Source organism: Chelonia mydas, chromosome 14 (genome assembly GCF_015237465.2).
Source record: "Chelonia mydas isolate rCheMyd1 chromosome 14, rCheMyd1.pri.v2, whole genome shotgun sequence".
Lineage (NCBI taxonomy): Eukaryota > Metazoa > Chordata > Testudines > Cheloniidae > Chelonia > Chelonia mydas.
The window spans coordinates 37,067,008-37,084,671 of record NC_051254.2 but is presented as its reverse complement, the minus strand read 5'-3'; the positions used below and the strand labels follow the sequence as shown (position 1 = coordinate 37,084,671).

Genomic DNA, 17,664 nt, shown 5'->3' with positions numbered 1-17,664 from the left:
GGGGCGGGGCTGGGTCTCTGCCTGCTGCCCCCGTCCCAAGCACTCCTGTGGCCAATAGGAAGCTGCAGGGGCAGAGCCTGGGGGTAGCAGAACATGGAGACCCGCCCCCAGCCTACCCCGCCTAGGAGCCCCAGGTAAGCGCCGCACCCCCCACCTCCTCCCAGAGCCTGCACCCCTTACCCCCTTCCCACACCTCCTCTCCTGCCCCCAAACTCCCTCACAGAGCCTGCACCCCCACCCCCTGCCCCAGCCCAGAGCGTGCACCCAGAGTTCGTCCCAGAGCCTGCACCTCTCACCCCTTCTCCTGCACTCCCTGTCCCAGCCCAGAGCCTACACCCCTCTCCCCCTCCTCTGGCACCAGTCCACAACCTGTACCCAAACTCCCTCCCAGATCCTGCACCCCCACCCCCTTCACATACATCCTGTCCTGCCCCCAAACTCCCTTCCAGAGCCTGCCCCCAAACTCTGTCCCAAAGCCTGCACCCCTCACCCCCTGCCCCAGAGCCTGCAGCCCACACCCCCTCCTCCTGCATGGAAAGTAGCCTTTCTCATGGCAATCACTTCAGCTAGGAGAGTCTCAGAGCTTTGGGCCTGACCTCCGAACCCCCATATACGTTTTTTCATAAAGACAAGGTCCAGTTCTGCCCACACCCTTCATTCCTCCCCAAAGTAGTCTCAGCCTATCATATGGGCCAGGATATCTTCCTTCTAGTCCTCTGTCCCAAGCCTCACGCATCTAGTGAGGAGTGCCATCTCCCATGCTAGATGTGAGACGGGCCCTGGCTTTTTACCTGGAATGGACAAAACCTTTCAGGAAATCTACACAGTTGTTTATCGCCACGGCTGAAGGAATGAAGGGTCAACCGATCTCCACTCAGCAGCTCTCTAGCTGGATCACTTTGTGTACCCGTACATGTTACGACCTGGCGGGAGTCCCCCCGTCACCAACTGTGAGGGTGCACTCTACAAGGGAGCAAGCCTCGTCGGCTGCCTTTCTGGCTCACGTCCCTATTCAAGACGCTTGTAGAGCTGCAACATGGTCATCGGTGCACACATTCACTTCGCATTATGCGATCACCTCCCAGACGCCGTGTTTGGCAGGGCAGTGCTCCGTCCCAAGTGTCTGTGAACTCCTACCTACCGCCAACAGGTATAGCTTGGGAATCACCTACTGCAGAATACACATGAGCAATCACGTGAAGAAGAAAAGAGAGTTACCTTTTCTGTAACTGGTTTCAGAGTGGTAGCCGTGTTAGTCTGTATCAGCAAAAAGAACGAGGAGTACTTGTGGCACCTTAGAGACTAACAAATTTATTTGAGCATAAGCTTTCATGGGCTAAAACCCACTTCATTGGATGCATGCAGAGGAAAATACAGTAGGAAGATATATATATATATATATACACAGAGAACATAAAAAAATGGGTGTTGCCATACAGACTATAATGAGAGCGATCAATTAAGGTAAGCTATTATCAGCAGGAGAAAAAAACCTTTTGTAGTGATAATCAGGATGGCCCATTTCAAACAGTTGACAAGAAGGTGTGAGTGACAGTAGTGGGGGGAAATAAGCATGGGGAAATAGTTTTACTTTGTGTAATGACACATCCATTCGTAGTCTTTATTCAAGCCTAATTTAATGGTGTCCATGGTGTTGCAAATTAATTCCAACTCAGCAGTCTCTTGTTGGAGTCTGTTTTTGAAGGTTTTTTTGTTGTAATATTGCGACTTTTAGGTCTGTAATCGAGTGACCAGGGAGACTGAAGTGTTCTCTGAATAGTTTTTGAATGTTATAATTCTTGACTTCTGATTTGTGTCCATTTATTCTTTTATGTAGAGACTGTCCGGTTTGGCCAATGTACAAGGCAGAGGGGCATTGCTGGCACATGATGGCATATATCACATTGGTAGATGTGCAGGTGAACGAGCCTCTGACAGTGTGGCTGATGTGATTAGGCCCTATGATGGTGTCCCCTGAATAGATATGTGGACACAGTTGGCAACGGGCTTTGTTGCAAGGATAGGTTCCTGTGTTAGTGTTTTTGTTGTGTGGTGTGTAGTTGCTGGTGAGTATTTGCTTCAGGTTGGGGGGCTGTCTGTAGGCAAGGACTGGCCTGTCTCCCAAGATCTGTGAGAGTGATGGGTCGTCCTTCAGGATAGGTTGTAGATCCTTGATGATGAGCTGGAGAGGTTTTAGTTGGGGGCTGAAGGTGACGGCTAGTGGCGTTCTGTTATTTTCTTTGTTAGGCCTGTCCTGTAGTAGGTGACTTCTGGGTACTCTTCTGGCTCTGTCAGTCTGTTTCTTCACTTCAGCAGGTGTGTATTGTAGTTGTAAGAATGCTTGATAGAGATCTTGTAGGTGTTTGTCTCTGTCTGAGGGGTTGGAACAAATGCGGTTGTATTGTGGAGCTTGGCTGTAGACAATGGATCGTGTGGTGTGATCTGAGTGAAAGCTGGAGGCATGTAGGTAGGAATAGCGGTCAGTAGGTTTCCGGTATAGGGTGGTGTTTATGTGACCATCGCTTATGAGCACCGTAGTGTCCAGGAAGTGGATCTCTTGCGTGGACTGGTCCAGGCTGAGGTTGATGGTGGGATGGAAATTGTTGAAATCATGGTGGAATTCCTCAAGGGCTTCTTTTCCATGTGTCCAGATGATAAAGATGTCATCAGTGTAGCGCAAGAAGAGTAGGGGCATTAGGGGACGAGAGCTGAGGAAACATTGTTCTAAGTCATCCATAAAAATGTTGGCATACTGTGGGGCCATGCGGGTACCCATAGCAGTGCCGCTGACTTAAAGGTATACATTGTCCCCAAATGTGAAATAGTTATGGGTGAGGACAAAGTCACAAAGTTCAGCCACCAGGTTTGCCGTGACATTATCGGGGATACTGTTCCTGATGGCTTGTAGTCCATCTTTGTGTGGAATGTTGGTGTAGGGGGCATCTACATCCATAGTGGCCAGGATGGTGTTATCAGGAAGATCACCGATGGATTGTAGTTTCCTCAGGAAGCCAGTGGTGTCTCGAAGATAGCTAGGAGTGCTGGTGGCGTAGGGCCTGAGGAGGGAGTCTACATAGCCAGACAATCCTGCTGTCAGGGTGCCAATGCCTGTGGTGATGGGGCATCCAGGATTTCCACGTTTATGGATCTTGGGTAGCAGATTAAATTAAATTAATTTAGGCTGGAATAAAGACTGGGAGTGGATGGGTCATTACACAAAGTTAAACTATTTCCCCATGTTTATTTTCCCCGCCCTATTCTCACTCACACCTTCTTGTCAACTGTTGGAAATGGGCCATCCTGATTATCACAACAAAAGGTTTTTTTCTCCTGCTGATAACAGCTCACCTTAATTGATCACTTTCGTTATAGTCTGTATGGCAACACCCATTTTTTCATGTTCTCTGTGTGTATATATACATCTCCCTACTGTATTTTCCACTGCATGCATCCGATGAAGTGCGTTTTAGCCCACAAAACTTATGCTCAAATAAATGTGTTAGTCTCTCAGGGTATGTCTACACTATGAAATTAGGTCAAATTTATAGAAGTCAGTTTTGTAGAAAGCGTTTTTATACAGTCGATTGTGTGTGTCCCCACACAAATGCTCTAAGTCCATGTAGTCAGCAGATTGTGTCCACAGTTCCGAGGCAACCGTCGACTTCCGGAGTGTTGCACTGTGGATAGCTATCCCACAGTTCCCACAGTCTCCACCACCCATTTGAATTCTGGGTAGAAATCCCAGTGCCTGATGGGGCTAAAACATTGTCGCGGGTGGTTCTGGGTACATATCGTCAGGCCCCCCTTCCCTCCCTCCTTCCATGAAAGCAAGGGCAGACAATCGTTTTGCACCTTTTTTCTTGAGTTACCTGTGCAGATGCCACACCATGGCAAGCATGGAGCCCGCTCAGCTCACCGTCACCGTATGTCTCCTGGGTGCTGGCAGACGTGGTACTGCATTGCTACACAGCAGCAGTTTATTGCCTTTTGGCAGCAGACAGTGCAGTATGACTGGTAGCCGTCATTGATGTAGTCCTGGGTGCTCTTTTAACCAACCTTGATGAGGTTGGGATGCCTGGGCAAACATGGGAGTGACTCAGCCAGGTCATTTCCCTTTTAAGTTTCTTTTCATGGCGATTCAGTCCTACTGGCAGTGCACTGTCTTTTAACCTCCAGCCAGCAGAAGATGATGGCTAGTCGTCATACTGCACCATCTTCTGCCGAGCACCCAGGAGATGACGATGGCTAGCGGTCGTACTGCACAGTCTGCTGCTAGCAAGATGTACAAAGATAGATGAAGTGGCTCAAAACAAGAAATAGACCAGATTAGTTTTGTATTCATTTTCTCCTTCCTCCCTCTGTGAAATCAGCGGTGTGCTAAACCCAGTTTTGAGTTCTGTCCTTGAGGGGGCCATTCTGTTTCTTGCAAAGCCACCCCCTTTGTTGATTTTAATTCCCTGTAAGCCAACCCTGTAAGCCATGTCGTCAGTCGCCCCTCCCTCTGTCAGGGCAACGGCAGACAATCATTCTGCACCTTTTTTCTGTGCGGACGCCATACCATGGCAAGCATGGAGCCTGCTCAGATCACTTTGGCAATTAGGAGCACATTAAACACCACATGCATTATCCAGCAGTATATGCAGCACCAGAACCTGGCAAAGCGATACCGGGTGAGTAGGCAATGTCAGCGCGGTGACGAGAGAGATGAGGACATGGACACAGACTTCTCTCAAAGCATGGGCCCTGGCAACATGGGCATCATGGTGCTAATGGAGCAGGTTCATGCGGTGGAACCCCGATTCTGGGCTCGGGAAACAAGCACAGACTGGTGGGACCGCATAGTTTTGCAGGTCTGGGACGATTCCCAGTGGCTGCGAAACTTTCGCATGCGTAAGGGCACTTTCATGGAACTTTGTGACTTGCTTTCCCCTGCCCTGAGGCGCAAGAATACCAAGATGAGAGCAGCCCTTACAGTTGAGAAGCGAGTGGCGATAGCCCTGTGGCGTCTTGCAACGCCAGACAGCTACCGGTCAGTCGGGAATCAATTTGGAGTGGGCAAATCTACTGTGGGGGCTGCTGTGATGCAAGTAGCCAACGCAATCAAAGATCTGCTGATATCAAGGGTAGTGACCCTGGGAAATGTGCAAATCATAGTGGATGGCTTTGCTGCAATGGGATTCCCTAAATGTGGTGGGGCCATAGACGGAACCCATATCCCTATCTTGGCACCGGAGCACCAAGCCGGTGAGTACATAAACCGCAAGGGGTACATTTCAATAGTGCTGCAAGCATGGTGGATCACAAGGGACATTTCACCAACATCAACGTGGGATGGCCGGGAAAGGTACATGACGCTCGCATCTTCAGGAACTCTGGTCTGTTTCAAAAGCTGCAGGAAGGGACTTTATTCCCAGACCAGAAAATAACCGTTGGGGATGTTGAAATGCCTATAGTTATCCTTGGGGACCCAGCCTACCCCTTAATGCCATGGCTCATGAAGCCTGGACAGTAGTCAGGAGCTGTTCAACTACAGGCTGAGCAAGTGCAGAATGGTGGTAGAATGTGCATTTGGAGGTTTAAAAGCACGCTGGTGCAGTTTACTGACTCGCTTAGACCTCAGCAAAACCAGTATTCCCACTGTTATTACTGCTTGCTGTGCGCTCCACAATATCTGTGAGAGTAAGGGGGAGATGTTTATGGCGGGGTGGGAGGTTGAGGCAAATCGCCTGGCTGCTGGTTACGCACAGACAGACACCAGGGCGGTTAGAAGAGCACAGGAGGCTGCTGTGCACATCAGAGAAGCTTTGAAAACCAGTTTCATGACTGGACAGGCTACGGTGTGAAAGTTCTGTTTGTTTCTCCTTGATGAAACCCCCCACCCCTTGATTCACTCTACTTCCCTGTAAGCTAACTACCCTCCCCTCCTCCCTTCAATCATCGCTGTCAGAGGCAATAAAGTCATTGTTGCTTCACATTCATGCATTCTTTATTCATTCATCACACAAATAGAGGGATAACTACCAAGGTAGCCCAGGAGGGGTGGTGGAGGAGAGAATCACCAGGAGGGGTGGTGGAGGAGGGAAGGACAAGGCCACACAGCACTTTAAAAGTTTAAAACTTTAAAACTGATTGAATGCCAGCCTTCTGTTGCTTGGGCAATCCTCTGGGGAGGAGTGGCTGGGTGGCCGGAGGCCCCCCTCATCGCGTTCTTGGGCGTCTGGGTGAGGAGGCTATGGAACTTGGGGAGGAGGGCGGTTGGTTACACAGGGGCTGTAGCGGTGGTCTGTGCTCCTGCTGCCTTTCCTGCAGTTCAGCCATATGCTGGAGCGTATTACTTTGATCCTCCAGCAGCCTCAGCATTGAATCCTGCCTCCTCTCATCACGCTGCTGCCACCTTCTGGCTTGAGCCCTCTCTTCAGCCCGCCACTTACTCTCTTCAGCCCGCCACTTACTCTCTTCAGCCTGCCACCTCTCCTCCCGGTCATTTTGTGCTTTCTTGCACTCTGACATTATTTGCCTCCACGCATTCGTCTGCGCTCTGTCAGTGTGGGAGGACAGCATGAGCTCAGAGAACATTCCATCACGAGCGCGTTTTTTTCACCTTCTGATCGTCGCTAGCCTCTGGGAAGGAGAAGATCCTGTGATCATTGAAACACATGCAACTGGTGGGGGAAAAAAGGGGAACAGTGGTATTTAAAAAGACACATTTTATAGAACAATGGGTACACGCTTTCACGGTAAACCTTGCTGTTAACATTACATACATAGCACATGTGCTTTCCCTCCAAGGTTGCATTTTGCCTCCCCCCAGCGTGTGGCTACCCCCCAACCCTCCCCCCTCCCCGTGGCTAACAGTGGGGAACATTTCTGTTCAGCTACAGGCAAACAGCCCAGCAGGAATGGGCACCTCTGAATGTCCCCTTAAGAAAAGCACCCTATTTCAACCAGGTGACCATGAATGATATCACTCTCCTGAGGATAACACAGAGAGATAAAGAACGGATGTTGTTTGAACATCAGCAAACATACACTGCAATGCTTTGTTCTACAATGTTTCCCAAGTACGTGCTACTGGACTGGAGTGGTAAAGTGTCCTACCATGGTGGATGGAATAAGGTTGCCCTCCCCAAAAACCTTTTGCAAAAGCTTTGGGAATACATCCAGGAGAGCCGTGAATGCCAGGGCAAATTAATCATTAAACATGCTTGCTTTTAAACCATGTATAGTATTTTAAAAGTTACACTCACCGGAGGTCCCTTCTCCACCTGCCGGGTCCAGGAGGCAGCCTTGGGTGGGTTTCGGGGGTACTGACTCCAGGTCCAGGGTGAAAAAAAGTTCCTGGCTGTCAGGAAAACTGGTTTCTCCGCTTGCTTGCTGTGAGCTATCTACAACCTCATCATCATCATCTTCCTCGTCCTCAAAACCTGCTTCCATGTTGCCTCCATCTCCATTGAAGGAGTCAAACAACACGGGTGGGGTAGTGGTGGCTGAACCCCCTAAAATGGCATGCAGCTCATCATAGAAGCGGCATGTTTTGGGCTCTGACCCGGAGCGGCCGTTCACCTCTCTGTTTTTCTGGTAGGCTTGCCTCAGCTCCTTAAGTTTCATGTGGCACTGCTTCGGGTCCCTGTTTTGGCCTCTGTCCTTCATGCCCTGGGAGATTTTGACAAATGTTTTGGCATTTCGAAAACTGGATCGGAGTTCTGATAGCACGGATTCCTCTCCCCATACAGCGATCAGATCCCGTACCTCCCGTTCGGTACATGCTGGAGCTCTTTTGCAATTCTGGGATTCCATCATGGTCACCTGCAGCTTGCCAAGCTGGCCAAACACAAAATTGAAATTCAAAAGTTCGCGGGCCTTTTCCTGTCTACCTGGCCAGTGCATCTGAGTTGAGAGTGCTGTCCAGAGCGGTCACAACTGAGCACTCTGGGATAGCTCCCAGAGGCCAATACCGTCTAATTGTGTCCACAGTACCCCAAATTCGACCTGGCAAGGCCGATTTCAGCGCTAATCCCCTTGTCGGGGGTGGAGTAAGGAAATCGATTTTAAGAGCCCTTTAAGTTGAAAAAAAGGGCTTCATCGTGTGGACGGGTGCAGGGTTAAATCGATTTAATGCTGCTAAATTCGACCTCAACTCCTAGTGTGGACCAAGGCTAAGGTACCACAAGTACTCCTCGTTCTTTTTTCTGTAACCGGTGTTCTTTGAGATGTGTTCCTCATGTCCATTCCACATCCCACCCTCCTTCCCCACTGTCAGAGTTGTCCGGCAAGAAGGAACTGAGGGTTGGGGGAGTGCACAGCACCCCTTATATTGCGCCATGGAGGCGCCACTCCAGGGGCCGCTGGTGGCGCTGCCCTACGGGTACTGCTAGGGTGGAAAAGGGAGGGGGGTGGATGAGGGACGAAGGGAGGTGGGCAGTGTAAAGCTGGGCCTCTGACACTGCACGCTGGGCAAGGCACACGGGGGCCATTGTCAGAGGGAGGTAGCTCTGGCTGGCTTCAGAACTTCCTCAGCCTGGGCCAAGGTCTGCACCAGCCCCTGCAGCCACTGAACAGCAGAGTCACAAATGGCCCCTCCCCTCTCTCCTTTTGCCAGGGGTGAATCTGGCTCACTGAGCCACCTTCTCTGAGCCTCACTTTCCACGTTGAAAAAATGATTTTATTATTATTCCTATATCTGCCTATGAAGGACAAGGCCCCATCATGCTGGTCGCTGGTCCTGCTAGAGAAACTGAGTAAACAGACTCACAATCAGAGCCAGGATTTCACAGCCTCTTAACAGCCCATTAGTGTCAAAGGGATCAAAGTGGGTAAAGTTACTTTTATGCCAAAGTCTTTGTATGATCTGGGTCTAGATTACTGTAAAAGGCAGGAAGTGAATGAGACAAACCAACTGGAGTCTGAAGGGTGGGAGGGGATGATGAGGGAAAAGTAAATCTCTGTTACAGATTGTGTGTCCTGAGATGGTTGTGAGGCTTCATGGAAGATCATGTTGCTGTCATTACTGGGAGAGGCCTGAATGAGGGAGGAAATAGAAGGTTTCAGAACTTTTTATATTAAATACCTGAATGTGTCTCGATCTGGTTCTCTATCATAATTAAAACACAGGTCTATGAGTTCAGAGTGAGGATGTCATTATAAATATGAGAGCCTGAAATCTCGTCTCTTTTCTCCTTTCCTGCTCCAGACACTCTGCCATATGAAGTGGAGACAAAAAGAGGGGAAGCCCTAGGAGCACACAGACTGGGTGAGTTTGCAGCTGGAGATTGTCTTTAAATTATGAGAAAATTCCAGTGAAAATATCTTCATGAGATTGTAGCTAAAGTTACCAAACAAACCAACAGCGGCCATGGCACACAGAGCCCTAAAAATAACACACTGAACAGTGAGGAGATCCAGGGGCACAGGAACAAGGTGAACCAGGGGGGCATGCCCCCCCCCCCCCAATTTTTAACATGGGCATAGTTTGGCGGCAGGAGGCCAAGTTTCCCCCAAACCTCAAGCCTTGGGCAGGCGTGGAGCATCGCAGACAATGCTTCATGTTGGGGCAGCTGATCAGCTCTCTGCTGCCCACAGCTCCAGCCTCTTCCCAGTGCTGGCCCCTCTCAGTTGCCCCACCCCTGCTCCTCTTCCCCTGAGGCCCTGCCTCCTGGCCAGGCCAAAAACTAGAGCCAGGCTGCCGCTGGGGAGCCCTGCATCCTCCACCTGCCCTGGGTGGCGCACTCTGGAGAGTGGGGATATGGGCCAAGGGCTGCTCTCTGTGCCCCCAGACCTCTGCCCAGGCAGGTGGAAGGACAGGGGCTCTCCATAGGGGCCAAGGTTCTCAGCCTGGCCAGGGGGTGGGGCTTCAGCAGGAAGAGGAGAAGTGGGCGGGGCTATGGAGGGGGTGGGGCCACAGACAGCAGGACTTCGTAACCCCCGCAACATCTCTCAAGCTTCTAGCACTCCTGGGGAGATCCCAAAGTGAAGTCAAACACTCCTAACAACAAACTTTGTGCGGCGTTCAGGCCCACGGATGAACTGATGCTGCGTTCGTGCCCTCTCATTCTCACTGAGCGGCACCCGAACAGAGCTCTCTCCCCTGAGGGCTGACACATCCCTCTGCTTTACCCAGAAACTCCTCATCGCCCTTCTCCAACATCCTGCCTTTCCTCTGGTCAGGGCTGGGCTCACCCATTGGAGCTGCTTCCTGGGTTGGGGAGATGCTCTATCTCTGAGGCTGGCAGCTCCTCCCTTCTCTCTGGGCTAGTGATGGGGCTACCCGCACCCTATGCCTCTTCCAACTCATTGGTCTTAAGCAGCTCTTCCCCTACACTGCACCTTCCTCTCTGTTCCCTGGCCTGGGACTGGAGGCTTCATTAGGGGAGGGAGCTTCTCTCTGGGGTTTAAAGCTGGTACCTGCCTCCTCTGTTCCCTCCTCACCAAACGCTTCTGATACCTTCCTGCCTGTGTCTCTGCTGCTGGGAAATGAGCAGCCCCAGCAGAGGGAACAGGGAGCTGAAGCTTCTGCAAGCAAATGAGAAACAGAGTGAGGAGCTTCAGTGACACCTCTGCTCAGCCTCAGACCGCCAGGACAGAGGCAGCTTTCTGGGATCCAGGCCTGTCCCAGCCAGAACAGGGCTGCTGGAGAGTGTGAGAAATGGCCCCAGCCTCCCCCAGGGCTGAGCTCTGCCCCAAACACTCTGATTTTCTCTCTCTCTCCAGCGAATGTGACTCTGGATCCAGACACGGCTCATCCCCAACTCATCCTGTCTCAGGATCGGAAAAGTGTGAGATGGGGAGACACACGGCAGCAACTGCCCGACAACCCTGAGAGATTTGACTATTGTTTCTGTGTGCTGGGCTGTGAGGGATTCACCTCAGGGAGTCATTGCTGGGAGGTGAAGGTGGGGGGTGGGAGATACTGGGCTGTGGGGGTGGCCAGAGTCTCTTTGAGGAGGAAGGGATGGATCAGCCTCAGCCCTGAGGGAGGGATCTGGGCTGTACAGCGGTGCAGGGATCAGTTCCGGGCTCTCACCTCCCCTGCGACCCCCCTGACCCTGAGCCAGGTCCCCAGTAGGATCCGGGTTTATCTGGACTGTACCCGGGGGCAGGTGACATTTATCGATGCTGGTGACGAGTCCCCAATCTTCACTTTCCCACCAGGCTCCATCCCTCGGGAGAGAATCCGACGCTGGCTCTGGGTCGGGTGGGGATCCCGGCTCAGACTGTGTCGCTGAGACATGTAAGGGAGGGGGGAATATCCCACTGGGGACCCTGAGATCAGCCTCCCTAGCCTCACACACCGTTGTCTCTGCCTGTGGACTTTCTATCATGCCGTCACTGTTACCCTGGAGGTTGCTTCTGGTCTCAACTCTGTGCAGCCTCTGCACTATCAAACCATAGAAATCAGGGAGTGAGAGAGGCAGGGAAGCCAATCTCATTGCCCCAGGGATTGTGCAGCCTGTTTGCCACTGTCCTGTATGGTCCAGGAGGACTCTGGGGATGCTGGGTCAGACAGTGTCACTGAGACATGGGGGGGGAACAACCCACTGGACACGAAAAAATGGGCTTCTCTAGCCAAGTCATCCTAGCCCCTATTGTCTGGAGGACTCCTGTCTACCTAACCCTCTGGCCTCTTAGCTTTATGACCCCTGGAAACATAGGCGCCCACTTCTGCTGGCACCGGTAGGTGCTCGACCCCCCTCAGCCCCACCCCAACTCTGCCCCTGCCCCGCCCCCATTCCAACCCCTTCCTTAAGGTCCCCGCCCCCCACTCTGCCCCCTCCCTGCCCCTATTCCAACCCCTTCCCCAAATCCCCGCCCTGGCCCCGCCTCTTCCCCACCTTTTCCCCTGAGCTCTGGGCATTCCTGCTCCTCCCCCTTCCCTCCCGGAGCTTGTTACGCCACAAAACAGCTGTTTTGTGGCACCAAGCGCTGGGAGAAGAAGCAGGGAAGCAGTGTGCTCAGGGGAGGAGATGGAGACAGAGATGAGGTGGGGCGGGGAGGGGAGGTTGGCTGCTCTGCACCCACCAATTTTTCCCTGTGGGTGCTCCAACTCCAGAGCACCCACAGAGTCAGCGCCTATGCCTGGAAACTCCTCCCTCTCTGCAGTACCAGGGGTGGGAGGGGAAGAAAGGGGAGGGAAGGGAAGGGGGAAGAACCCCTGGAACTGCAAGAGGAGCATAGGGGCTCTGAGAAGAAGATGTGGGGGCTGGGAAGGGTCAGAACTGATGGAGGGGCTGGGGGAAGGAGTGATGTGGAGTTGGGGGAGAATTAACATCTGGGGACAGGCTGATGTGGGGGTGGGAGGGCACAGAATTAATTAGTATTTGGAGAGTTGGGGAGAATCTGGAAGCTCTGTACCAGCAGGGATCCTGGGAGTAGGAGAGCCAGGGACTGAGGAGTGTGACCTACAAGCCATGAAGGAAGGGCTGTTTAGGTGGAAAGGAGTTAGAGGGCAGGGTGATGTCAGCTAGATGAAGATGTGGAGAGTCACGCACAGGGCAGGTTTAAGGGAGAGAAGAAATGAAAGAATAAAAAAGGGAAAAATAAAGTAAAACCAGTGTAAAGAGAGAAGCCTGGAGAAAGTGGAGGGAAATTCAAATGAAGAGTGAATGCAAAATTATCCTGAGGAGGGAGATGACCTGAGTGAGCCGCAAGAGACGAAGGAATAAACTCAGGGGAAAGACCTGGGAACCTGAGGTGGAATGATCACTGATAAGGAATAGAGAAGGGTTAGGGAGATTCAGAGAAATACACAGATGGAAAACGAGTGCTAGAGAAAATGATGTGTAAAACTCGATGTGAAACTTACTCCCGGGGGAATTGTGCAGATTTTGCACAGAATCCCATGCGCTGCACGGAATTGGGGCTGCAGAGCTGCTGGCCACCACGAGGGGCTGCTGGACTCTGCAGAGCCCACTCTCCCTCTTGCAGTGAGCCGAGTGCCTGGGCAGGGATGGAGGCTCTGTACGCTGTGCGGCAGGGCTTGATCATCCACCAGAGATGGGAGTGGGCCTGGGAGACCCGGCTCTGGCAAAAGGTGAGGCAGGACAGGGCTTTACCACGTCCACCAGCGAGACAAAGCTGTGCTGAGCAGAGCCTGTGGCTGAGCTCTTGGGGGAGAGTGGGCAGATGTCTGGGCTTGGGGCGGCCTGTGGCTGGGCTCTGGAAGGAAGGGGCAGGTGTCTGGGCCAGGAGGCCCTACGGCTGGGCTCTGGGGGGCCAGAGAGGGAAGGGAGCATGTGTCGGGGGCGTGGGGGGCCTCACGCAACCCCCTCCAGCAGCCCCCAACTGGAACTGGATTGTTTTAGGGCAGGGGTGGGTGTTTTAGGGCAGAAGGAGCCAGAATTTACCAATGTACATTGCCAAAGAGCCACAGTAATATGTCAGCAGCCCCCTTTTCAGCTCATCCGCCTCCAGCGCCTCCCCCTCCCCCTCATGCCTCCCGCCTGCCATGATCAGCTGTTTTGCATGTGCAGGAGACTCTGAGGGGGAGGAGGGAGGGCACAGAATGTTCGGGGGAAGGGGCGGGGGCTTTGGGGGAAGGGGTGGAGTGGGGGCAGGGCCTGGGGCAGAGCAGGGGGTTGAGTAGTGAGTGCCCCCCCACCCCCCGAGCACATTGGAAAGTTGGTGTCTGTAGCTCCAGCCCCGGAGTCAGCACCTATGCAAGGAGCCACATATTAACCTCTAAAGAGCCACATGTGTCTCCGGAGCCACAGGTTGGCCACCCATTTTAGGATTTAACTCTCCATTCCCAGAGGAATCTTTTTTGCTGTCTGTGTCGTTGACATACTTGCTGACAAGTATTTTGAAATTAATTACTAAAATAATTGAAACTGGTGTGATTTTATTGTGTTATTTTTGACAAATAAAACATGCAGAATTTTAAAACATGCACAGAATTTGTAATTTCTTGGTGCAGAATTCCCCCAGGAGTACAGTACACCTGAGCTCAGCAAAGGTGTCTCCAGACACCCCAAGAGGTTGCAACCATTGTTCAAGCCTAACACTAGAGGATGTTTCAGAGAAGGAGACAAGTCTCATGGGGTAGCCGCGTTAGTCTGTATCCACTAAAACAACAAGGAGTCCGGTGGCACCTTAAAGACTAACAGATTTATTTGGGCATAAGCTTTCGTGGGTAAGAAATCCACTTCTTCAGATGCATGGAGTGAAAATTACAGACACAAATCGGACATCAGGCCGGTAGGAGAACATTTCAATCTCCCTGGACATTCTATAACAGATTTAAAAGTAGCCATACTTGAACAAAAAAACTTCAGAAACAGACTTCAGAGAGAAACTGCAGAGCTACAATTCATTTGCAAATTTAACACCATCAATTTGGGCCTGAATAGGGACTGGGAGTGGCTGGCTCACTACAAAAGCAACTTTCCCTCTCTTGGTATTGACACCTCCTCCTCAATTATTGGGAGTGGACCACATCCATCCTGATCGAATTGGCCCTGTCAACACTGGTGCTCCACTTGTGAGGTAACTCCCTTGTCTTCATGTGTCAGTATATCTATGCCTGCATCTGTAATTTTCACTCCATGCATCTGAAGAAGTGGGGTTTTTTACCCACCAGATCTTAGGCCCAAATAAATCTGTTAGTCTTTCAGGTGCCAACGGACTCCTGGTTGTTTTTCAGAGAAGGAGAGTGACTTGACCAGTTGTGCAGAGGGAAGCTGACAGATACCAGGTTTCACAGTGGAGGCCCATTCACATGGAAAAAGCTGCCTTGACAAAGAACACGGACTTCATGGATATACGTAGTTGGCTGGAGGGAAAAAGTGGCCACAGGGGCATGCACAGGAATAAAAATGTGGCTGCATTTGGAGGAGCATTTTCTGTGCCCCCTGCAGCCAGAGGAGCTGGCTCTCCACCACTGACCCGCTGCCAGAGTAGCTGGCTCTCCCTCTCCCTGTAGCTGGAGGAGCTGGCTCCCCCCCCCACACACACACACGCACAAACCTGAGGGGACGAGAAGTTGGCTCCCCCCCACACTCCCGTGACTGGAGGAACTGGTTCTCCCCACCATGGCCCCAGGGTTGGTGGACTGGAGCTGGCTCTTCCCTCCTCCCACTGCAGCCCTGGGTCTGTGGAACTTGCTTTTCCCGGCAGCCAGACGAGCTGGATCTCCCCCCACGACCCCAGGGCTTGGGGAGCTATTTCCCACTCTGTCTCAGGGCTGGAGGAGCTCACTCTCCCCACTCCAGCAGAGTCTTTTGCCCCTGCTTTCCCAACCCCCCTCTCCCTTGCACACACCCATGAGTGGCCACAAGAACTAGGTTCTGTCAATGCCACACTGTGGGCTCCCTTGTCCAGGGCTCCAGCTGTCTGTAATGCCTGCTCCTCAGTGTCCATACCAGTGCTTCTAGGGCAGCGGGCAGGAATGATGGGGAGGAAATGGGGGCAAGAAACTAGCTGAGAGGTGTGTGAGTGGGAGACCCCTAAGGAGCGATCAGGCAGCCCTTGGGTCTGTTGCATTCCCTTAGTTCACCAGACAACAAGCTGCTGTTCATTGAATCAGAAGATTCTTCTTCGAGTATGTGTCCATGCGGATCCCATGCTAAGTGGGCATGTGCCCCTGTGTATGAGGCCAGATTCCTTTAGGTAGCGTTATACAGTCGAGCCATGCATGTGCCCTGAGCCTACTTGTGCTCCTGTGCAAGGGAATACAAGTGGGAGCGTTCCTGCCATTCCCTCAGGTCCCTCTGACCATCCGCTGAAGTGAGTTAGAACCTAGTGGAATCCGATCTGCTGAGCAATCTCCAGCATTCTAATTCTTCCAAAAAATGTCTGAACATTCAGAACTCCTCTAAATTACCCCCCTTCATCGGCCTACACACCGAAATCCTCACAGGGAATGGAAAATCTGTGACCAACCCCGCTCTCTGGGACTCCCTCTTGTACAGACACCCCCCGCCTCCCCGTACAAGTGATGGACTCTAAGATGAGCTTCAAGCTGTGCCATCATGGGATGGTCTCCAAGCTGTGCCATCATGGGATGGTCTCATCCCCCGACAGATGGGAATAGCAGGTGCCTGTTCGGCCTGGGAGAATCTCACATCTCAGGCAGGTGTTCTGCCTGCCTGTCGTTCTCCACCCCAACCAAAAAAAAAAATCACAGGATGCCTGAAGCTCCGTCCCCGGGAGCAGTCGCTGAGAGTAGCTTCAGACTCAGAACAAGGGGGCCAAGTTCTCTGATAAGACTGTAGCCATGGAGCAGGTGGGTGAGGCCTAAGGTGGACAATGGATAAATCAGTTCTGAGTTCGCCACCAGCACCAGCAACAGCAACAGCATTGCTCCCAGGGATAAGCCCAGAACCCAGGTTCTCTCAGTTGTTTGTGCTGAGATCGGCCTCCCAATCTGCAAAGCAGACTGATAGACGGTGTACAGAATTCTGGGGTCAAGGTTTAAGAAAAAGATCCATAGCCCCACCCACAGAGACATGGGACGATCTTGAAAGAGAAATCTTCCAAATCTCACCAGCGCACAGTACAGAGCTGCAACCAGAGGGGCAATGTGATTAAACAGCAGTAGCAGGGAGCCAGTTTCTCACTGTCAACCTGCAAACCGGCCAGAGTGGGATACCAGCAACTGAAACGTGTGTCAACTGTTTGCAGTGTGGAACACCTGCAGTTTCCAGCAGGTCAGACCAGAAGCTACAGATTATAGTTAAAGCATGATGGTCTGAATGAAATAAAGCACTGAAAAAAATTATGCAAAAAGAAAAGGAGGACTTGTGACACCTTAGAGACTAACCAATTTATTTAAGCATAAGCTTTCGTGAGCTACAGCTCACATCAAGCTTATGCTCAAATAAATTGGTTAGTCTCTAAGGTGTCACAAGTCCTCCTTTTCTTTTTGTGAATACAGACTAACACGGCTGCTACTCTGAAACCTGAAAAAAATTATGATCTTCAATCACAAAATCACCCTTAAAAATAACCTCTCTCTATTACTTGAGTTTCAGGATTAATTGCTCTTGTTTCTATGGCTCAGCTGCTAGTGGAGGGAGCTTGACAAACATTTTGCCATGGGGTTACACAACCATTTACTAGACAGCAGTAGAGTATTTGAGATCAGGACTCCTGGGTTCTCTCCTGGCTCTGTTGTGACGGGGGAGGGGGAGGGACAGCAGCTGGGACTCCTGGGTCCTTCAAATTACCTCCAGAGCCCTGGGGTGCCGACTGCCACCGCCACAGCCCCAGGGCTCCTGGCCACCATGGCAGCAGCTGCCATGAAGGGCTGGCTGGGGGAGTCTGATCCCCAGCCCTGCTCCTTCCACCCAAGGCCCCGCCCATTCCAGGGGTCAGAGCCACCCCCTCACACCTTGCCCAGGAGGGACCCAACATACCAGTAAGTCCCTCTACTTACTTTCACCCCTGAAATATGATGACAGCACCAGGGTTGTCCGTGTTTATTTTCCTTCTGCCCCTGGAGATTCCCTGCCCAGGTCTCAGTGACTGGCCCTGGTCACCCAGTCGCTGCCATTGCTGGTGAGGATATCGCGTTACCCTGGGCCTTGATCCCAAGGATTAGTGCGGAGCACATGGAGAGGCGCTGGCACCTCCGAGCCTTCTGCATCTCTCACTCACATGGAAAGGGTCCAGCTGAGGACCAGATGTCACGGTGTTGTGGAGGGACAGAGTTTCTGAAAGACTGACTCAAAG

General features: G+C 51.9%; 3 protein-coding genes across 4 annotated transcripts in view; 2 read left to right on the top strand and 1 right to left on the bottom strand.

Moving 5' to 3' along the window:
* Positions 1–11,690, top strand: part of LOC102939832 (zinc finger protein RFP-like) — a 50,306-nt gene extending 38,616 nt beyond the window's left edge. Inside the window, exons 6-7 of one of the 2 annotated variants that reach the window (XM_027824000.3) lie at positions 9,191–9,250; positions 10,708–11,690. In XM_027824000.3, coding sequence (XP_027679801.2) covers positions 9,191–9,250; positions 10,708–11,222 — 575 coding nt within the window. In that variant the 3' untranslated portion in view covers positions 11,223–11,690. The remainder of the gene's footprint in view (positions 1–9,190; positions 9,251–10,707) is intronic. The other variant, XM_043528190.1, reaches the window with a different exon arrangement.
* Positions 1–17,664, top strand: part of LOC102936186 (butyrophilin-like protein 2) — a 1,677,894-nt gene that overhangs the window by 650,479 nt on the left and 1,009,751 nt on the right.
* LOC114020220 (butyrophilin subfamily 1 member A1) overlaps positions 1–17,664 on the bottom strand; it is a 1,361,724-nt gene that overhangs the window by 558,554 nt on the left and 785,506 nt on the right.